Below are 23,473 nucleotides of genomic sequence, written 5' to 3'. Positions count from 1 at the left end.
ATTACTACAACAATATGATGATGAAGCATTATCTTATGTCGATGACATTTACTTAACAGATGATGACTTGGAAACTCACTTGAAAAGAGTGAACACCATAATACTTGGTTTCGCTGCAGAGGGTTACAAATTCAACTTCAAAAAATCCAGAATTGCCCATCTGAAAATCCAGTACGGAGGATATGAATTATCAAGTATTGCCTGGTTGACAGTCTTTTAAGAACTAGAAGAATTGGAAAATCTAAAATATGAAAAGACGTATCCTCTGCCAATCGACATTCTGCCTCTACGACATTACGCCTGTGTAATCTATACAGACGGACATGCTCAACCCTCCGTTTGGGGAGAACATGCATACAATCCCACATGTGAGATCACAAAAGAAGTGTGGCGCGGAGGTAAACTAAGACCTCTATTAACAAAATCACACTCAGTAGAAACAAATTCAGAACTGCAAACTGAAATAATAGCTTTGAAAATGGCGCTAGATAATGCGGATCGCGAATTCCCGACACTTATAGTGTCAGATTCATATTTCTGCGTCAAAGCATATAACAAGGATTTGCAGACATGGATTCAGAACGGTTACAAAGATGACACAGATGCACCAATAAAGCAGAGACTTCTCTGGGAACAAGTAGCTCTTTTGAAGAAAGAACTACCAAAGACTCACGTGACTCACTCACTGAGTCATCAACGTGATGGCGTTCACGTTGTGGGGAATTCATTGGCTGAGACAGCCGCAGCGGCAGCCACTAAATCGGCTCCCGTAGATCGAAAAAAGCATACATTAAAATACATTGACGGTGAAACATTGCTGGCGGTGAAAACGTCATCAAAAGGCGACTGCTCAGCGTTACCGATCAACTATCCACTCAATTATACATACATAATCGATGCAAACTCCGTCCCTTTTGCTCGAATCCCTGGAGTGGGGGATAGAGTGATTCCAAACATGGACAGGAGAAGCTTGTTAATCGCAGACGCACACATGGGCGAGGGTCACAGACACCTTAAATTAAAAGATTCTCTGGAAGATTTACAATCACGGTACTGGTGGCCAGGCATGAGCCTGCACTACACCATGTTTGTAAAAAACTGCCCAAACTGCAACAGAGATCGCAGTGGGGAGAGAAGCAGTTTAATACCTCGTCATATCAAGGCAGATAATATTACCAGCAAAAAGAATGGCTTGCGATTAACATATACAGGCTAGTTCCCACTTATAATGTAGATCCACAGCACTCAGCTGACGTCCGGACTGTTATACAAGATTTGCGAGTCTAAATGGCATATACGCTAAGAGCATGCTACGTTCGACCATTTTTTTCTTTTTCTCAGGCAATCCAGCCTGGGGGGGGAAAGAATGGCCAAATGAGCACAGCCCAGCGGGAATCTTCTCACTTCCTTCCTGAGGGTATGGGATGGTGTAAAGAAAAAACCAAGACAGAAAGCAATCTATAATAGAAAGGATATTAGGTTCGGGAGCTGGGTGGGTCAAACATCTAATAAGTGTCCAACGTAGTCTAAATAACTTGCCAAGAAATTCTCTGAAGGGATTCAGTCCGTACGAATTATTATTCGGAACTAGGATGTTGATCTCTGACCTTGATAGTCAGACTTCAGTGGTAACAGAAAAAACCTTTGATGTCAAAGACCGTTTGGCTATTTTGCAGGACTTAAACAAAACAAGAAAAGACCTGAGCAACATACAGTTGAAACAACAGCCAACAACCACTGAAGAATCACCACCTGTCCCAGCAAGACCTGTCTGGATTCCAAAAGTCGGGGATCTAGTCAGGGAGAAGATCGCGGTAAAGAAGGAATTTGGGCCTTCTTACAGAAAAGCAGTTCCTGTCTTGTCTGTCAACGGGACAAGATCAGTTGTACTACCGCCACTTGCTGGAAAAAAGGAGAACCGAGTTGTATCCATCGACCTGGTAAAACCACAACATGTGGCCGATAACAAACAGTAGGCCAAGTGGACTCCCAATAAGTAGCAGAACACCAAGGTTTGCTACCAGTACAGAGGTCCTAACAAAGAGGCTCATCACATTCGAAACGCCTAAAGAAGAACAACAAGGACTATGCAACAATGCAATAGAACTTAGACCTCTGAAAACCCAAATAAAGACATTTAGCAGAGACACACCAATCTATACTGAAGTACCAAGTGAAAATGCAAAAAACAAAAATCCTGAACCAATTGGAACAATTGACAGAACTGCATCCGGTTACTTCATCAACTTCGATGATTCCTCTGAAGGCTTCAGCGAACAAAAGACACAGCCATCATCAAAATCCTTTAAAGACAAAGCGAAGGAACTTTTGAAACAACTAAAAGAAACATATCTGATTTCTCCATGGATCGAATTTTGGGTGGGTTTTGGTGCATTTATCCTCATACTTTGGCTCATCATGGTATTTACTTTGGGACGCTTCATTGAGGGAAAATATGCTAAAATGGACACAGCAAGTCAGAACATCAACTTGGTCCTCAAACCACACACATCTTCACACGTCGAGAAACGAGAACTTTCTTCAGAACTTTCTTCAGCCAACTTCACAGCAATTCCAATACCTGGTGGGGTAGCCTGGGACAACACTGACTATGAAATTTATGGTCCGGTCGAGATCCTGAAATATCCACACCAAATTAAGATCTCTTTGAGTGACTTTGCAAAACCAAACTCATTTGCTGATGATTGGGACTTTGAAAGTATAAACAATATGATGTCTGACTTAGTAATGTCTGCTAAATTTACAAAACATGATTATTTGCAAGGTTCTACAAATTATGATAGTATGTATTGCTATAACCACTATGGTAACCATTTCTTGCATAAATCTGCACAACCTAGAAATGTTTTAAATTTTAATCAATGGGAACATTGTGCTACACCTCCAAAAGGGAGCTCTAGAACCGTTTATGACAAATATTCATACTTTCAAGGTTTTAACACTAGTAATGCTGAAACATTTTATTATAAATTGTCAAACAAGACAGGGACCAAAACCATGATAACCAACACAAAATTGATTTATTCTGATTCATTCTTTGAAAAAATGAATACTTTTGGATTCGATTATTGGGACAAAAATGTTGATTTGAAAAGTGTTTGGGGTACAAAAGAATGGCAAGTACAGGGTTTAGAAGCTTTGTTTAGAGCCTGCATGATCCCAGAACAAATGATATTTTTAAATGACACTGTTCAACAAACCACCTGTCTTGGCTTAGCCAAAATCAAAGATTTAAATAACCTGTCTATTCCAAAGCCAACAATGTTTAGCAATAGCTCTGAAACAGATGAAGAAATAGACATAAACCATATACTTAACCAAAACAGAACACATCCTGATTGGAAACAATGGTTGATCTGGCCCACAGATACAAATAACTGTCAAGATAGATTCCTGAATAAAACACAGGGTTTCAAAATGACCAGGCCAGACCCTAGATATCCCCAAAGACATCACCCAGGGATAATAACAACCTACAGTGTGGGCAAATTATGCCTTCAATGGCTACAAACTTCCACACTGCCTGAAATTAAGCAACACCTAACTTTACTTACTGATGGTGCTGACTTGCGTGATTTCATACTGGGACCACGCAAACAGCGTCGAAAGCGTTTCATAGCAGCCTCTGTATATGCAGCATACAATGAGGCCTGGAAGGTTACTCAAATTGAAACAGCAGAGAGAATACGTGAAATTGATCGTATTAATTTGGAAAAATCACTTTCTGTGGTGGACAATGGGTTAATGACTCTGTCCTCCAGAATTTTTTCATTGAACAGCATTGTGTCTTCAGCAATCGATATATTATCGCAAGACTTACTGTTATTACAACATGGTCAGTCACAATTGCGTTCTATCGTACAGCTTGGCTGGACGTTACAAAATCTGCGTTCAGGCTATGTGCCTTGGCGTTTAATCAACACAACGTCACTATTCCAAATCTTTAACCTTACTGATAGACAAATCGGTATGGCGCAGAAGGGTGCTGATTATACAATCTTGAGCATTGAAAAACTAGAAAGATTACCAATGACAATGTCAGAACGACCTGTCAGTGAATGGATAATCCACGGAATCATAAATATTCCAATCTCAACCTTCAGGTTTCAATACTGCCAAAAATATATACAGGCTGGCATGTACGAGAAATTGGGTAAGGGGTACCTTAAAACATCTTGGAACCTGCCCTATTCACATGCATGTGTCAGTAACAAAGGACAGAAAGTGTTTCTTAGTGGCAACAATTGTGCTATGTCACTAAGCGGCACGCTTCTGTGTAACGGTATTAGTTTGCACGGAGCCTGTGAAGGGAATTCATACAACCTTTCATGTCACCAGCAAGGCGCACCTGCAACTGAAATAGAACCATTCTTTCAAAGACTCTATAATGGGAGTTACATTCTTATTGTAGACCGCAGATGTTGTAGTCTTATGCCCGGGACTCCTTATCTCGTCACTACGACGGCGAAGGTCAAGTGCTGTGGACGTTCTTTGTTCCCCAGCTCCTTTCCAGACAGGGAGGCAAGGGCATGGCCCGGTTTGAAAATTACTTCTATTCGAATAGACACTTTAAGCAGAATGAAAACAGTGCTTCTTCAGACGCCTACAAGGCTCACGTCATCAAAAGAAACGTATGATCTACAAGTCTCAAGGACGACTGCAGAGATACATACATTATTATCAACCAATTCCCCCGTACATTTCGCGGAAATCCTGAGCGAAATCTTAAATATTTCTGATACCACAGGGGTCTCAAAGGTATTTAAGACAGTATTTTCGATGGCATTAACACCATTCAAAGCCATACTGGGTATTTTTCCAGATTTCGTCCATTCGATTTTTGGCGGACTTCCCCTGATCCTAGGACTAATTGCAGGAATCCTATTCCTAGTCCTTATTTTTCGTTATGGCAACCCATGTCACAGATCAAACTCTCGCGACAATGGAAGATACGATCCTAGCCATTGGATACCGGGACCGGATATCAAAAATCCTGGGACTCTCCCGGCTTAGAGACCTGAACATGACTTGGTTTCTATCATTTCGACCAATGTGGCAAAGGTGTGTTTTTCCTGTACTAAGATGTCTGCTATGCGGAGAAGAATGCGTGTTAGACACCTGTCTGACACTACAATCGGATGCGCCGGTGGATGCAGATACACTGCTGGTTCCTACCAAGGTTCACGCTTTGTGCTGCCCTCAAAGGCTGCCAATTCTGATGACGGCATTCCTGGAATCTTCACCACTGCGATTGAAGAGTAGTGAAGTTCAAGATGAAAGCAGCATCGAACAGGTACGACCTTCTGTCAGCAATGCAAATCAGAATGTCAATGCAGACAATCATGCGCATGAATGCATGGTTACCCCTATTTCCGACTTAGTGGAACTTTCCCATGAAGCTGTTGACAGTTTTTTCGAAAGCCTGAATGATATGATGTTCTCTCCGGAACAGAAATAGAGACTTTTGAGTAAACTCGCACACGGCGTTCCCTGAATCCGGCCTTCAACTTAAAAAATAAAGTCACATGAACAATTACAATCCAGTTCACGGACAGCAACTTTTTTCAGCAAGCCCTTAAAATATTTTTCTATATATTTTTCCCCGGGACACTGACCTTCTGCTTAAAGTAAGAAACTATTCCTAGAGAACTAAGATTTCTATTTTTTTAGATACTTTATAGACTTTATATAGACTTTAGCTGCCCGCTGGTATGTTCACAATATATTTTATGTGATGAAATGGTTTCGACTTTTTTTCTGTATAGCCATATTAAGAGCCATTTCATGTGTATTTCTCATATACCAACAAGCAATAATGCATAACAATGCGTGTTTACTTTTGCATTTAATTCATAGCTTAAGTGCATACAATATATATGACTGCAATTTTTCAGTATATTTGAAAATTTCAAAATGCATTTATGTATTTTGGGGTGGTAAGGTATACACTATACTCTATAGTATGTTGTACTATGTTATACTATGCATAGATTAGTAGATATGACCATAGTTAGCGTGGAGTGGGTGTCGTGTATTTCTATAGGTTCTGAATCGATCCCCCTATTCCTGACCCTATTCTGGTTAAACTACCTAGCTAGTTAACTAACAGTCAGCCCATGAGGCAAGAAATCCCCCATGATGCAGATACCGTTATCTGACGCAGTCACACTACGGCACAGGAACGTGTTATCTGATTAGGTCATAACGCTTGAGATCTAATTAGACAAGCGACATTCCTCCAGCCCCTGATAAGGCATACGACGTTCTCATAACAAATCAAACCTATGACAACCTGGATAATCCGTGCGGCCATTGTTTTGATTTCACAGAGAACTTTAGTAAAGAATGTGCTAACGAGCAAGTCGTATGACATCTTTATTGACGTACCTATGTCCATCCTTACGTCAATCCCGGCACCTTTAAGGTATAAATATTGCCGACCTTGCCCTATGCAAACACACGCGTGGTGACAAGACGGAGCAGCCATACTTGCCGAAGCCGAGAGCAGAAGCAGACCCCGCAGGCAGCAGCCCCGCCTTCCTGACGCGCTGAGAGACGCGCTGCTATCTCAAGCCGAGAGACCCAGCACCGGCGTTTCTGGGCAGCCCTCGCAGGCAGCCTGGAATATCGAGAGCAGAGAAAGAGATACCATTCCTCATTCATCCTAAATTCCAGGTACAGAACTGAATAACCCCTCCTAGAGAATTCTTTAGTTATTCACTTGGCAAAAACAAACTTAACTTAAACTGTAACTTTCTATTCCCGCCCACGTATTAGACTTAGGTCAGGTACACGGGGTAGGCGTATTTAGAAACACCAGTTGAGCACGTTTAGTCAAATGTATATGTGTATGTAAATATATTTTAATCATTTTAAAACATCATATGGCTCAGAAACCATATCAATGTTTTTACAGTATTATTTTATACTATTGCTTTTAATGTATGCACTTTACTTAACTATAAGTATTGCAATAATATCGATCCATTTCTCTTGTACGAGAAAAGAGACTGATCAATAAATAACACCTTTTATTGAACACGCCCGTCTCTTCCTTTTCTCTACATTCTGATGAGACTAAGAATGCACGTACTGACTGAGTAAAATAATTGCCTTGTGCTCACACGACTCTTGAGATTGACTCTTGATTAGGGGAGAGCAAAGTTGTCATGTTCTATGGTTGTCAGAAACTAAATCCCTTCTTGTCTAATCAGGGGAGTTAATCCTTCCTTGAACATTCGAGAAAGTTTCTAGCGAACTCTGAGCTTAGCTGGCAAACCCAAAAATTAAGTCTAGTATCGACAGTAGTAGACCTAGTTAACGTCTGGCCTAGGCCTTTACTGCTGTAGGTACTATTCCAATGCGCAGAGCCTATTGGGAAAATAGGAGCTACACTACACCGCTATTGAAGATCATGGATGTAAATCGCTGTCGCCCCGACTTTTTAGCTGTACAGAAACGTGACAACATTTTAACTGTTGTATTTATTTCCTCGTTTAAAAAAAATATTTTTAAATCACGTAAATCAATTGTATCCTGAATCATGATGAACTGACCGTGGTGCCTATGATGTATCTGTTATTGACTGTGATTTTATTTGATCTTTTATGGTTATTGTGTTTTAATAACCGAATAAAGAACTTTTATTTGATGATTGGGATGGTGGTCTTAAGCAGGCGATAAAGGCCCCCTCTGTAGAAAAACATACTTATTTTCTAAACGAGATTGCTTTGACTGATAGCAGGGCGCAAAACAGCGGGGTGCTAGAACCTACCTTACATGCAGCATGACTTTTTATAAAATAAAAAACACAGCAGCGCATATGATTAACCTTTGCGTGAAGACCTCTGACAGGCCCGGGACTGCCCACACTCTGCCAAATTAACAGCCAGTTGATGAACCAACAAGAAAAAAAAAAGGACTCTAAATGCGTGTATTTTGCATTAATTTAATTCAGTGTTAAGTTATGGAAACGAGTGCAAGCAGTTGCAAAGTAAGCTCAGGAGGAAGTTATTACACTGTCTCCCACTGCAATGCAACTGCCACGGAGGAACTTCTATATGGTTTGCTTCAAAATAGAAACCCGAAAGCGGGCACAGCTTCCCCTCACACTGCCGTTTGTTGCTGTCCCGTATATGACTCCAACGACCACCGGCACCTTCCAACTCCCAATAGCTCCCAGTGTGGCCTACCGGGGCCCTTACCATCCAGTGGAAGACATTTAGCAGCTCCAGTTCTGCCATGCTCATAGACCGGTTGAGCTGCAACCGATGGTCAGAGGACTCGTCCATGTACCACGCTTCCACCATGTTTGCAGCTCTATCTATGCAAATAAAAGCCTGAGTCAGAAGGCAGAGGAATAGAGCTGCTTTCAGCCTGCTTCAAATGGGGAGCAGCCTCCAACACACCACCCCCTCCCAGCTGTGTCGGACTCGTAATTCAATGTGTGACAAAGCTGAGCATGCACCAAATTCGCAAGGAGAGGTGGAGTGGTCATCAAAATCATTGTCAAGTAAATCACACATGAGAAACATTAGACAACCATTTGCAATGCAATAGGACTTGCATTCATGAAAGACCTATTGCTTTGCAAATGGCAGTGATCATGGACAATGGAGAGGCTGCACGGACAACGTGAGTGAGAAGCACGGTAGGCATGATGACAACGGGAGGGACGGCAGAGGTGAGGTTATTTGAAGGCACGGACAACAGGAGGGGGCGGAGAAGGCACGAAAAACGAGGGGGAGTAAAGAAGGCACGAAAACACGTTGTGCCTACAGTAGGACAGCAGCCATTGTCAATAAAGTAAATAGTGCTCACCCACTACATAAAGCATGCTGTGTTAGGAGCAAAGTAAAAGGTCCAGTCCTTATGGGTGGCAACAAATGGAGACAGGGCAGTACCGAGGAGGGACTAACAAGCCTTATAATGAATCAGAAGACAACGTTTACCAAGGACATTGACTCCAACCAATTACAAATATGGACGGAGAGTGGGCGAGTCTTCCACAGCACTTCCATAACATACCCTACTACAGCATGACTCGCAGAGCGATCAGCGCATGCGCGCTGCAATGCTAGGCTCGACCTAACAACAGTGTCTGCCGTACTGAAGAATGTAGTATTGTTTGTATACACTAAAAGTTATGTTCTCTCCTCCAGCAGACTTTTCTAGTTTGGGGTATGAAGAAATCTCCTTTTTCTCCTGAGCCGTACTGCTTCTGCGCTATGCCGGACTGAATTATAAATTTGCATTGCTGACTGAAAAAGGATGCCTCCACAAAGTAATTTCTTACGAAAATGTCCATATACAATGCTACCAAAACCAGATTTAAAAACGGGAAGGCAGGTGTTTTGATTCCTTCCGTAAGGCAGGTGGTTTGATTACTTCTGTAAATTTCTGTATCATATGCCTCTTAATCGTCTAAGCGATCCTTAGTGGTAATGCACACTTTTACCTGCTGTTTTTTTCTGCCAGACACAAATTATTTAAAGAATAATAAAAAGGGATTACTACAGCAGTGCAAACGTCTTAACAGTCCATACAATGCAATGGAATTACTTCATGTGCTGATTTCTACCCCAAACTCACTAGCAATATGCATGGAGGTTGATGAAGAGGAAATATTGTACTTGGCTGATCCAGAACATAAATATTGCTCTATTCAAAGCAATGGCTGAAGAAAAAGACGTCAAAGGAATCAGTTTTCTCAAGTTTGGGGGACCCAATGCCTCACTCTATTTTGTATACGTGAAAAAATCCCTGGTAAACAGCCAAGCTGTCGTCACCAAAACTAAAAATGCATGTCCACTTAGCAAGCTCATAGCACAAAATGTCAACATAATACAGAAATGTTCTAATAACTACAGCAATGCACAAAGTGGGGTTTTACTTTACCAATGGATAACCTTACTCTTTGCCATCCAAGTCACCAAAGCACACAAGGGTCCATATTTAGAGTTTGCAGAGAGAGTACTCGGCAGCAAATGTGGCAAAGTACCTTGCCATCGTGCCTTATGTAGACAAGGGTGAACCTTACGTTTTCAGTCGATGGAGTCCTGCGGAGAAGGACAGAAAAATAGTGATCCCTCTCACAGGAAAAAATTCCCCAGGTGGTGGGGTCATTAGATTTTATTTTTTTAGTAACAAACTCCCACTTTGGGAGTTTTCTGAAAAACAAAACCTTTGAAAAAGTTTGGTGAATGACAGACGGTACCCTTCAGGGTACAGTGATGACTGTTGAGTCAGCGATTATCTTTAAGTATCATAGACGGTAGTTCATCAGGAAGGCAGAGGCAATGTCCTCTGCGACTCTGCTAAAAGGACGACCGTCTGTCAAACCTTAAGTCAGGAACAAAGAGTCTGCTGATCTTCTCCAGGCACTCACCTACAGCACAATGGTACTAGTGTCCAAGTTGGCCAGTCTGTTCAAGGTAGACATGTTTTCTTTTTAAGCAAATTGGCAGCTGACAACACACCCGTTACGTTTTACTGTTTAGTTAATAAGTATTGTCTATGTTAAATCACCTGCTTTCTAGACTAAGGCTATAGAGTTCATGATGTAACAAAAGTAGATATACAAATAATGAAAGTAAGGCAGCTAACACAGGTTTTTGGGACTTTCTCAAACGCTTGTGGTGTCCCTATATGCAGATGATATCCTGGTTTATTTACAAAACCTGAACAGGACGGTACCTTTGACAAGTTTGCAGAGGTGTACGGCCTACAAACGAATAAGACAAAAAATGTGTTCTCTCTGAGAGGACCGAGCCGGCCAGGAGCAGGTATCCCACAGGGCAGAGATGGGAAGAAGAAAAATTCCAAAATCTAGGCATATGGATAATGCGTAGCACCAGGGCCACATTATGATGTTAAAGTGGGGGCACTGCCGAGAGACCTGGACTTATTCATGGAGTTCGGGGTTAAACTGCTGCACTTGACGGACGTTTGGAACAGGGTGATCTGTAAAACATTGAAAAGGGCTGCCTCTGCTGGAGGACCAGAAGCGCAACAGAGGACTAAGGAGCAGTGGGAAGCTGCTTGCTCGGACGATCTAACGACGTTGGAATGGACAAGGCTCGTGCAAAAGTTAAACAGGTATTTTCCAACGCCAGGTTCAAACTAATTCAGTTTAATTATTTACACAAGACATACCTGACACCTCGCAAGCTGACTCGGATTGACTCGAACAGGTCAGTAGCGTGCGGAAGGTGCAGGATACGTACGGCAGAATTTATCCATATGACATGGACATGCCCCATGTGGGGAGGCTTGTAGGAACTGTAGTAGAGAAGCTGTCGCGCGTAGTGGCACACCGGCTGGAAGGGTCGGTTGAACTGGCCTGCTTGGCATTCTGAACAAATTAAAGCTCTGCAAAACGAGCACACCACTGGTGGCACTTAGCTTGGTGTTAGCCAAACAAAGATTAGCGATACCCTGGGTAGCACCACAGGGCCCATAAATCCTTGAGTGGATAAATACCTTCTGGCGTGGGTCACAACCAGCACATGGAGTTAACGAGAAGGGATGCCAAAGTAGGGGAGGACCTGACAGTTTGGGCAGTTACAATTAAAAAGATTATGGACCACCATGGAGACGGATCTCTTTAAAAGCCCACAGAGGGGAGTTTGGGATGTATACAAAAAGATGAAGAGGGTGGGTACCAAGGGATATTTTATGTCTGACGATAATAGTAGCTCATACTGTACCGTACACCTATGAAATGATATAAGTTGGAAATACTAAGGAATGGTTGCTATCACTCTGCTTACATGTTGTTTGTGTGCCTTGAAAAAAGTCAATAAACAGATTTCCAAATGAGAAAAAATAACCTAAGATTTGAAATGTTCATTTGGAAAAAAAATTAATAGAAGCAATCGAGTAGGAATGAATCTGCCAAACTAGACAAAATCGATGTTAACATGGACTATTTGATAAGCAGTCAAATAAAAAAAATAATAATAATAACTTAAATCGCCCCAAAAAATGATTGTAGAGAACTGGGCAATTCTCTTGACAACCAGGGATGAATGACCATGTAGTTGTTGCCAGTAAATTGTCCACTATAAGACAACAAGTGGATTGAAGAAGGGTTTACCATTCAATGCCAGTTTGGGGGTTGGTGGCCATTCTTGCAGCTGCTGCGCCAACGCAAACGTTATACTGGACCTATCCAGCCTGAAGTTGTACTTAACTCTAGCTTCAAAGGAGACTCTGTATACCAGCCAAAATACATTTTCCACAGAAATACATCTACTGATCACTATACACCTTAAAGTAAGACCAGATCTAGGATCCAGAGGTCATGCTGCTAGCTAGGAGCTGCTCTAGAAAGGGGGGCCTGACCAACCAAAAGCAGATAGAGGAAAGCACTTGGCCAGGATAGCATACATCCTGGTCCAAAGAACTGAAACATGAGGTCACATTAAAGGAGTGAGCGCCACCTTAACTATAAGGTCCCTGCAGCCCAGTTGGACACAAACAAACCTTTATCTTCATCCATCATAAAGTGGATGACCTGCAGCAGGTCTTCCAGAGCCCAATAGTTTTAAATCATCTTTTCCATCCCTGCCACCATGATTGTTTCCGTCCAGGGAGGACCTGGCTTGGAAGTTTGGGCTGGACTGGACAAGTGCCATGTGAGCCGACTACAACTCCAAAGCCTCAAGGTATTTTTTTTATTGATTTCGAGTGTATACAGGAGAATAACATACATATTTCATACAATGCTATGAGTAATTGAAATATGCAGTTGTACATTAGATACTATTGAGTTCAACTCGTTCTTGACTGTGGCTGGGTTGTGCACAATAAAGTCGCACTTGCAACTCGAGAGCCTAATGGCCTTCTCCTTTTTTCCACATAAAGCCTTTTGTTTTAGTCCACGTCTTATGAACAGCCCATGCCAGGTCATTTAAGGGCTCGTTTTATTTAGAGAAGATGCATTATAAACAAATCTCAGTTTGACAATTATTTCTTAAACAGCATTCTCAGAGGCGTTTTACTTCTTGAACTGGTTTTCTCTAGTGTATGGAGGTTGTATACTGTTAGTAAAATATTTTTGAGGGGGTGGAGGTGTGACTGAAAGGTGCTTGGGTGATATAAGGTAGTTGGTCAGCATATCTGGTTACTCTCTCATTTGTTTCATGTAAATCAATTTTACACAGGCATGGTAATGATTGTTTTTGGGGGCGTGGCTACAGCGCCGACCGGGATGGCTGCGTGAGCGAGTTGCTCCGCGCCATGCCCCGTCTCTTCTCCTGATTGACCGTCGCCCCGCGCTGCCTGGCGGCAGAATTCGTGGTCCGAGGGGCTGGTGAGCATTGGAGGAGCGTTTGGCCCCGTCGGGACCCTGGCCGGTGGCGGCGGGCGGGCCTGGAGTTCGGCGCGCCTGCCGAGCGGACGAAGCCAAGATGGCGGTGAGGACGCGCCGAGCTGGTGGCGTAGTGTTGGGCCCTACAGCAAGTAGGGTTACGAAGGGGCCGGTGTAGCCCGGGGCCTCGCCGGAATCGTGGTCCGCCCCTTTCGTGGACTCTGTTCCCACTGGCCCTGGTGGGCTGCGGGTGTTCCTGGAGTGGCTGTGGGACACCGTGGAGCGCACTTCCACCCGGGTGCTGATCGAAGAGCTGTGCGTGGGGTGCAGTTGGCGCCGCGAACACCCGCTTATCCTGAAGATTGGTGCGTTGTGCTCGGCTGGGTGCTTCTGGTGGGCCTAGCCTTTGTTTGAAGGGGCTGCTCGTGTGGCCGAGTACTTGCATCCAAGATGGCTGCACAGGGGCTTGGCGGCGCCGAGCCTGCTGGACTGGGGAGCCAGAGGCAGGAAGATGGGGCTGGCGGCCCCCAGACGGAGTCCTCGCCGCAAGAACAGAGGCTCAACCTCCGCCTTGACGCTATCTTGGCCGCGATAACCGCCACGAAGGAGGAACTGCGCCAGGATATTGCGCAGGTGGCATCTGGGCTCGGCCTGTTGCGGGCAGACCACGCCAAGCTTTCGGACCGGGTGAAATCCAATGAACAACTGCTCCAGGAACTGAAACCGGCGGTGGTCACGGCGGAACATAAACTCGATGACGTTGCCCGTCGACTGGCGACCTTGGAGCGTAGGGTGGAGGACGCGGAAGGCCGTAACCGCCGGCACAACGTGAGGGTGGTAGGGCTTCCGGAGAAGATTGAGAAGGATGATGCAGTGGCCTATTTGGAGGACTGGTTCCGCACTGTGGTGGCGCCTGAGGGCCTTTCCCCCTTCTTCTCCCTGGAAAGAGCGCATAGGGTGCCCGCAAAACCTCCCTTGGAGGGCCGACCGCCTCGGCCGATGGTGGTCAGACTGCTGCACTATAAGGATCGGGATCTGCTGATCCAGAAGGCGAGGGATCGTGGGCCCTTCCAGGTGGACAACAGTAAGGTGACCATCTTTCCGGACTACACGCAAGAGGTGCAGCGGAACAGGGCTTCTTTCCTGTCTGTGAAAAAGGAGCTGAGAGAGGAGGGGATTCAATATTCCTTGCTTTTTCCAGCCAAGCTGCGGATTGTCGTTGATGGCAAGACTCACTTTTTCCACGCGCCCGATGAAGCCTGGTCCTGGCTGGAACTGTATCGAGCGGGGACGGATCGGGCACACAGGCCGACCAGGGATCGGGAACAGCCGGTCAGGGTCCGGAAGTCGCAGCGCATCCGCTCCCGGAATCGACGCCAACGAGCCGAGCGAGAGGCGCAAATGCTGGCCGATAGACGGAGTGCGTTGGAGGCCACAGCGAGTATAACGGGGTCGCAGCAAGAGGACGCCTCCAGGGGTTCGGCGTCGGAGAGTGAAGGTTTGAAGACTGGTGATGAGGACTCGGAGGTGGGGGGAGCGCTGGGGCCGGAGGTTACTCCACAGACATCCGATGGTATCTTTAATGGATGAGGCTTCTGGCGGATGGACTTTGGCACGGCCTGGACGCTCCTGATTTTTCATGGACTGCCAGGTATGGGGCTGCATTAGCAGCGAGGGGCTGTGGGCGCGGGGTGGTTGCTCTGTCGTCCTGGTTCGGGGCTCCATAGTCCCCATCTGACCCCTAAGGTCCTCTGTGGTGTCGACCACAGTTTAGTGTGATGTGTGGGGAGTTTGAGGTTTGGAACGGGGCTGAAGCTGGGTTACTAGGCCCTGTCCTGGGGAAGGGGAGGGTGGGTGTTGTAGGGGATGTTTTGAGGGGGTTGTACAATTGCTGCGATGCGGGTTCCATTTCTTGGCGTGTGCTACTGTTGGGTTTGATGCTCTATGGGGACGTTACCTAATCTGAAATGTGTCACATGGAATGTCCGGGGTCTCCGTACTATGGTCAAGCGCCACAAGGTGCATGCCTACTTGGTGAGGCGGGGCGTCCAGATAGCGATGCTTCAGGAGACTCACTTGACGCAGCAGGAATGCGGGGCTTTGCAGAGGAGGTGGCGGGGCCAGGTGTTTGGCACGACTTACTCGGCGTTTGCCAGGGGAGTGTTGATCTGGGTCAGAGCAGGCACGCCATTCCAGGTTACGAGTCAGAAAATAGATCCGGAGGGTCGTTATGTAGTGGTGGAGGGACGGCTGTATGGCAGGGAAGTAGTGCTGTGTACCATTTATGCCCCCAACGCTGAGCAGGCCCACTTTTTCGAGAGCTTGTCGCGCTCTCTGGCGTGCTACTTGGCCGGCCCTATCCTCCTGGCAGGGGACTTTAACTCTATTACGGATGTGCAGTTGGACAGGTCTCACCCGCCTTTGGTGGACTCCCCGGTGCGCAGACTTGCGACTCGTAGGCGGGAGTGGCAGGAAAGATGGGGTTTGGTGGATGTATGGAGGGCGCAGCACCCCGAAACTCGGGATTACTCCTATTTCTCGGCGCTGCATGATCTGCATGTTCGTTTGGATTCGGTGCTGTGTTGTGAGTCTTTGGCGAGGGTGGTGCGGCACACTGAGTACTTGTCTAGAACCATCTCGGACCATAACCCGCTGCTGATTTCGGTGCAGTGGCAGTTGGCGAGATCGGCGGTCCCCACGTGGCGACTCCGTCCGGAGACGTTGGAGGATCCGGCGTTCTACGATACGGTCCGTCAAGGCGTTGACGACTATTTCGCGGTCAATGCTGGGTCGACGGCGACCAGAGCGAATGAATGGGATGCGATGAAAGTGGTGGTGAGAGGGGTATGTATGGGCCGGTTTCTGACTGTGAGGGGTGCCGTGCTGGCTGATCTCGCAAAGGCGGAGTTGGTGCTGAGAGAAGTGGAACAGCAGCGTCCGGAGAAGCCTGAGCTGCAGGACAACCTGTTGCGTGCAAAGGAGGCGGTGGCGAGTGAGACTGAGAGACTGCGGTGCTATGACTACAAGTTGTATGCGGTGAAAGTGCACGAGGAACGTGATAAGGTGGGCACGCTCCTTGCGAAGTTGGCTGATCCGACCCCTAGGGGTTGTTCGGTGCTGAGTATACGAAGGGGAGATGGGGTGGTGGTTTGCTCGCAGTCCGCGGTCCTGGAGCGCTTTCAATCCTACTACACGGGCCTATATACCAGCCACCTTGAAGTGGAGGCCACGGCCATTGGCGATTACTTAGATCCGATTCCTCTACCGGTATTGGATGAGGAGGACGCCCAGGATATAGGGGGCCCTGTCACCCTGGCCGAAATTAGAGGGGCGATTAGCCATATGGCGCGGAATAAGACCCCGGGGGTGGATGGGCTGCCGATCGAGTTCTATGCCAAATTTATCGACGTACTAGCGCCCAGGCTGCAGGCTGTATACGTGGAGGCGAAGGAGCTGGGGCGACTGCCTGAGTCTATGACGGAGGCGCTGGTTGTGCCCCTGCTGAAACCGGGCAGGGATGCTTTGGATGTTGCCTCTTTCCGTCCGTTGTCTATGTTGACGGTGGATTATAAGATTCTGAGCCGTATCCTGGCCACCCGTCTCTTGCCATTGATGACCTCTCTGGTACATAGGGATCAGGCGGGATTCATCCCCTCCAGGAGTACCTCGATGAATATCCGTCGGCTGATCGGGGTTATTGATAGTGCTGCCTTGTCGGATCCGGGCCCGGTGGTGCTGGCGGTTGATATTGAGAAAGCGTTTGATAGTCTGGAGTGGGATTTTTTAGATGGTGTGCTGTTGAAGTTCGGGATCGGGGACGGGTTCCGAGGCTGGACAAGAGTGCTCTATTCATCGGCCAAAGCACGGGTGCGGCTAGGGACACTGGTCTCCTCGGTTTACCCGGTATGTAGGGGTACGAGGCAGGGCTGCTCGCTATCCCCTTTGCTCTTTGCTCTGGCGATGGAACCCCTAGCTGCACAGGCGAGGCTGGGAGTTGCTTACGACGGGATTATGCAGGGACTTGACTCGCATTATATATCGTTGTACGCTGACGACCTATTGCTGTACCTCGCGGACGCTGGAAAGGCTCTGGAAGGCGCGGTGGATATGCTGAGCAGGTTTGGGAAGCTGTCAGGCCTCAGGGTGAACTGGACTAAAACTTGTGTGTTTCCGCTGCGGAAGGCCACGCGCTGCCCACAGCTCATAGGGTCTGTGAAGTGGGAACCATCTTGTTTTCTGTACCTGGGGGTACGCATCTACCATGCTACAGCGGACCTCCTTGAAGGGAATGTGGGACGCTGCATTAGGGCGTTGAGAGGTAGTATGGACTTCTGGGCCTCCCTCCCGTTATCTGTATTGGGCCGAGTGGCGCTGTTGAAGATGGTAGCACTCCCGAGACTGCTCTACTATTTTAGAACGTTGCCGGTGTGGATCCCGCAGGGCATCTTTAGGGAGCTGAGGACGATGGTGACTGGTTTTCTCTGGGGCCATGGTCGCAGACGGGTAGCACTGACCACCCTGCTGAGACCCAAGTGTGAGGGAGGGATGGCCGTCCCCGATTACGAGTTATACTATTTGGCGGCGCAGCTCCAGGTCCTGACGCAGAATGTGGCCAGAGAATTCAGGGGGCCCGAGGTTGGCCGGGGGGTAGGCGTTCAGCGGCAGGTCTTGTCGTCCATCGTGATGCATCAGAGGCTGGCCAGTAGGAAAGTCACGATGGAAGAGTGGACCCTCAGATTGTGTTGGAATAGATATATGAAAAGGGCTGGGAAGCGCCGGCCGTATGCCCCGGAGATCCCGCTAGGTATGCTCACTATTTTGCCGCATGGGGGGGACTGGTCCAGATTGTTGGAGTGGGAGGACCTGGGCTTGCTGATGGTAGGTGACCTGTATGTGGATGGGACGTTGGCCCCTTTCCAGACGTTGCAGGAGCAGTTCGGCCTGCCGAATGGTTCCTTCTTGCTGCATGCGGCGGTGGTCGCGGCTCTGCGGAGGCACTGGGGGGGCGGATTGGCTGAACCAGAGGTGTCGGAGGTGTGCCAATATGTGGTGATGGCTGCGGGCACCGTCAAGGCGGTGACCTGCCTTCACAATAGGATGCTGAACGAGGGTCTAGCTCCGTTGATCGAGTTGAAGTCGCGTTGGGAAACCAGCATCGGTAAGCCTCTACCGGACTCTGTTTGGGGTCAGGTGCTACACAGGGCCTGGAAAGAGACAAGGAATGCGAGATTCCAACAGGTGCATTATTTTGTGCTCCATAGGGCGTATTTGACCCCGGAGAGATTACGTCGCCACTTCCAGGTGCATGACGCCATGTGCCCGAGATGTTTGGAGCCCGGGGCTGATTTTGACCACATGCTGTGGGGCTGCCCGAGGTTAGGTGCCTACTGGGCCGAGGTAGGGGTCCTCTTGAATGCTGTCACGGATCGGGAGGTGGACTTTGACAAGGCCACGTGTCTGCTTCTGTGGTTCCCGCATACCAAAAAGACAAAGGTGACGAGTAAATTCATTGGGTTGGGTCTGATATTGGCGCAGCGAGAACTCACTTGGCATTGGAAGTCTAAAGAGGGGCCGTCTGTACGGAGGTGGAGGAACGAGTTGGTGAAGTGGTCGGGCTGTGAGAGTGTGTCACGGATGCGCCAGGCGACTAGAACGGGTAATGAAAGGAGCTTGGATTTGGCACGGTCATGGGAGATGGTGGTGCAGGCATTGAGGGACCACTTAACTGACGACGATGAGACTGATCAGTTATGAATCAGGATTCCATGTGACCGCTTGTTCGTTACAACTTCCTGATGGCTGTCACCCTAGAGCAGGAGGGGCCTGGAGATACCCGCGTTAGCAGCAGTTGGGGGAGGGATTAGAGTAGGAGTTGTGGGGTGGGGTGGGTTGCCAGCGACTTCCCGGAACCGGTTGGCCCAGGAACATAGTCGGGTTGATTTTGTGATGTGACATTGATGTGACCGGGGATTGGGGGGGGAGAAGGTGGTTGGTTGTTTTGGGATAAAAGCAGGAACGAAGTGCTGCACGTGACCCGTGTCCGGCATTGGGCATGTACCAGGGTACCTCCAACGAACTGCTTTATTGACGCGCCGCCCAGCCTCCGGGATGTGGGCTAATTGGCTGTGTATTACATTGCTATACTGCTGCATGATGGTACCCGCTGGTACTTGGGTTGGTTTGTTGGCTGTGTTTATTCCTGATCCTGCAATAAAAATACATTTTAAAAAAAAAAAATGGTAATGATTGTTTTTTTTATCTTGTTTAGTTTCATCCTTGTTGTGAGATAGCCTCTCAATCACTGGAAGTTAGGTCTGCCTATATAAAGTTGTAAAAACAAAACAAGTGAGGTATAAGCCAAACTTGTTGGTCAATGCATCAAAGAAAAGCCCCCAAGCATGCTCCATCTCTAGGGCACAATTCACTTGGACACAGGGACAATGCTAACGAAAGTCTCCTGTGTATTGCTAAGGAGTTATAAACACATTTGCAATGAAATGTCTCCATAGTTTTCATGACAGATCTATGTTTTAAGTGTTCTATTTCAGTTTTTTCTAATGTAGAGACTGATGTTGATGTTAAAGTGCTAGTTACATTGTTACACAATCTTAGTTTAAAACCCTATGTTGAAGTAGGCCTTGATGATTCAATAATGCTATTCTATGAGAACCAAGAGTCTAAAGGACCTATCCAAAAGCCAGTACTGTTCCCTGTGAAAGACGTAATGTTTTCTCGTCAGTAACGATTTCCCCAGGACCATAAAAAAGGGTCTCAGATTGCACATTTCAGAAATCTTTAACAAGCAGTAAAGCCAGATAACTTTGCAGTTTATAAATTCTATGAAAGGACCACCAGCCAGTAATATATGCAACACTTCAGTGGGAAATTTGGAGAAAGGTGCAACTTACCTGGCCCCCTGTGTCGTTTTTCCATCCATATGTAGCAGTTGCTCTGCGCCACGCCGGTCTGCGAGTCGAGGAAGGGGAGGCGCACACTCCTTTCTGCGCACAACCGGGCATTATAGTTGTGACACTGCTCCATGGCATCCTTGTAGTACTGTTCTCCGAGACTGTACAAAAAAAAAAAGAAGTCAGGAAATGCCTATTAGAGTAAATAAGGCTATAAAATGGAGTATAAGCGATAAAGCATTGTGTAGAGTTACAGGCCTGTCAAGCTAACTGGGTTCCAATAAGGGTTACAGAGATAGAACATATCTTACAACGTGGAAATAAAAACTTTATATAGACATGGCTTGAAGAAAAAAAAATATCCTGAAAAGCTTTATGAACAGAGAGAAACACTATAGAGACACAAAGCTTTAGTCTGAAGAGTTTTAGAGTCAAAAGGTCTATTGTCATTATGTTTTGGTTGACCCCACCCTATAAAACAATACAAATTACAAAAGGTGTTATATACATTAAAGGCTACAATGTATCGTACATATGAACAAACTAATTTCCAGCTAGTAAGAACGCACCCCCTCCTCCCTGCTCTAAAGATATGCAGTATGTTCTCTTCTAAAAACCATCCACACAGCAAGCACATTCCCCAGTGTATTTTCCGAGTGGGTCGCAATAGGCCCACTCCATTAATATTCATGAGGCAGGTCTTGGTTTGCGAACCATTGGAAATAGCAAAAGTCACAGGGATGATGGCCTGTTTGGGTCAGCAGACCACCATGTCTCTGATTGCTTTTCAATAAAGCACCTTTTTATTAATTTTTTTAAAGCAGCCCGTTTTTCTTTAAGGAAAAACAGTGTGTGTTTCAAAAAGAAAAATCAAACATTTTTTGGGAGTAGGCAGTGGTCGGTAGGATCACTGCCTGCTCTTCCAAATGTTTTTACAAACATTCACAAAAGGGGAAGTGGTCCTTTGGGACCCTACTTAAAGTAGGTGGTAAAATGCAAATGTTTTGCAACTGCATTTCGTTCTCAAAACATGCACACATACCACTACGATACGGTATTAGGAAGAGATGGCCTAAACATGCCCCTTCCTAATATCACATTGCAACCCCACGTTGCAATTCAGTAATAGGTTACAAAATCGCAAATTGGGCCTTTGTACATTTTAAAATGACTTTTTTTTGTTCGCAATCAGGCCGTTTGCGAACTAAAACAAGCATTTGCAATGCAATAGGTCTCGCATTTACACAAGTTTAAGCTATTGGCATTGTAAATGTCACTGCCTTTTATTTATGTTTTAAAAACAAAAATAAAAGGCATTGTTATTTGCAATTTTAATAGCTCAAACTCAAGTAAATGCGAGACCTATTGCATTGCAAATGCTTTTTGTTTTGTAAAGCGGTTGTATTTTAAGCATCCCACTGATTTCAGAGTGGCTATTAATGATGCCTGATAGCTTAAGGCTACCAATTGCTTTGTGTAAATGTACTCCATCACAGAAGTACTTGTTAGCTGGCACCACAAAAAATTAGGTGATATTTTGTCTTCAGTTACAGAAAGCGAACTTCTTTCGGGCTTGAGTGACGTGCTTAAACCTGGAGACATTGTCAGGCTGCAAACATGATATTTGCATATGTGACTCCGCTGAAGAAGTGTCTTGTTCAGAACACCATTCAGTCTGTGTGCTTTGATGCTACTCATAACAACCCGCCCGCTGAGGGCCTCTAACGGAAATTGCCTGGATCCAATTACCTTGTAACGTGAATTCTTGGTAAAGACCATGTTTTCAAGAGTGTCTCTTTTTGACAGAATGCTTGGTTCTTGTATTGAGAGAACACAAAAGAAATGCGTAAAAGAAATGCAGCGCGGCCGCGAAATAAAACAAGTTGCTTTCATTGCCCATAGTTAAAATCCTTGCTACTCATCTGTGACGCTCGTCTCACCATCAACTCATGCAGACATAACACTGATCACTAATACAGTCTTTTCTCATTGCCGAGGAGTGCGCCTTGGATTGCCTACTAGTGCCAGGTACTTTTGTAGGCGGCTGGTGCACCATTAAACTGCTGACAGAGTAGTGCAAATTAGGTCCAATGAGTCCCGGGACTTGGGATGAGACTACCAATTGACAGTGCCAATCGTAATGGCGTTTTCGTAGGGAGGTTCTTTATGGGGAGGGTGGTATATGTAGGAAATGGCTGTCCAACAGGAGGCCTGTGGATGGAGCCCGGAACAGAATTATAGTGCCTGGGGGATATAAAGAGGAGTGATGACCATATGTGAGGAAAGGCTGAACAGAGGCTAAACAGCCTCCGGGGGAAAACATTGTGTCTCTTAGGGCTGGAATGTTCGAGTTGTATGGTTTAAGTGGCCCTAATGTTCACTGAGAAACCCACTGAAAGCAGGGCTGTCCATGAGGTGCACATGAAGTGGTTGCTAGAAAAATATTTTTGCCAACGGTACCAGCTATGAGATGGCTTCATCCAGCGACGTGGGAACGTAGTAATCAATAACAGCAAACCCCTGCCGATTGGTTAATTCGGATGACGTGAAACAATGTGTAAGGGTGTCAGTCACGCTCTGCGGGTGGAGACATTGTATTCAGCTGCAAAGGTGTCTGTTCCCTGGTCCTGCTTGTCCTTTTAGCCTTTCAGAGCCCTCTCTATATTGAAGCCCCGGCAACCATAACCACCAGGACCTCATTTATGTGGTGAGTGTAAAGAATTTATAGCGCGTGCACCAAGCTATAAAACACCAACGCGCAGTACAAGGGTTGGTGATTAGATTAGGTGCCTGTAACTAGTGGATTAGTGGGGCGGGGGTACAGCAGGCAACTGGCATTCTGGATGGCAGGTGAAGGGGGTTTTGGGTGGATGAGGCGGCCAGAGCTGAGAATGGGTGGCTTTCTGATAACAGGATTGCATGAAGTCGGAGAGCAGTTACATGGGTTTACCCCCGAGCATGTAAGGTTTTCGTCACTCTATCGAAGGAGTGTCTCTGCTCCCAAGCCCAGAGCGGCAGCACTTCGTGCACGCCTGCTGCCAGGAGGCATTAATATTCCACAGCAGCACTGCCTCGTCTAGCCTGCGGCGGGAGCTGGTTGGGTGTCTGCACATCATCTCACAAGGCTCTGCCGAATGAGGCTCAGAGGATACGGTATTACTCCGGCAACAGCGAACGGGGTCCGACAAGGAATGCATCAGAGAAGATTCATCCAACCACATGCATGGGCGTG

General features: G+C 46.4%; 1 protein-coding gene across 9 annotated transcripts in view; it reads right to left on the bottom strand.

The window, feature by feature from the left end:
• Nucleotides 1-23,473, bottom strand: part of DPF2 (double PHD fingers 2) — a 411,270-nt gene that overhangs the window by 362,290 nt on the left and 25,507 nt on the right. For all 9 annotated transcript variants that reach the window (XR_013601006.1, XM_078660438.1, XM_078660431.1 and 6 more), the window contains exon 2: nucleotides 20,242-20,402. Coding sequence is in view for 8 of the 9 variants with exons in the window: in XM_078660438.1 (XP_078516564.1) it covers nucleotides 20,242-20,402 (161 nt within the window). In the remaining variant the exon portion in view is untranslated. The remainder of the gene's footprint in view (nucleotides 1-20,241; nucleotides 20,403-23,473) is intronic.

The sequence above is a fragment of the Lissotriton helveticus genome, chromosome 9 (genome assembly GCF_964261635.1).
Source record: "Lissotriton helveticus chromosome 9, aLisHel1.1, whole genome shotgun sequence".
Classification (NCBI taxonomy): Eukaryota; Metazoa; Chordata; class Amphibia; order Caudata; family Salamandridae; genus Lissotriton; species Lissotriton helveticus.
The sequence above is the reverse complement of the archived record's forward strand: the minus strand, read 5'-3'. Positions and strand labels throughout refer to the sequence as shown.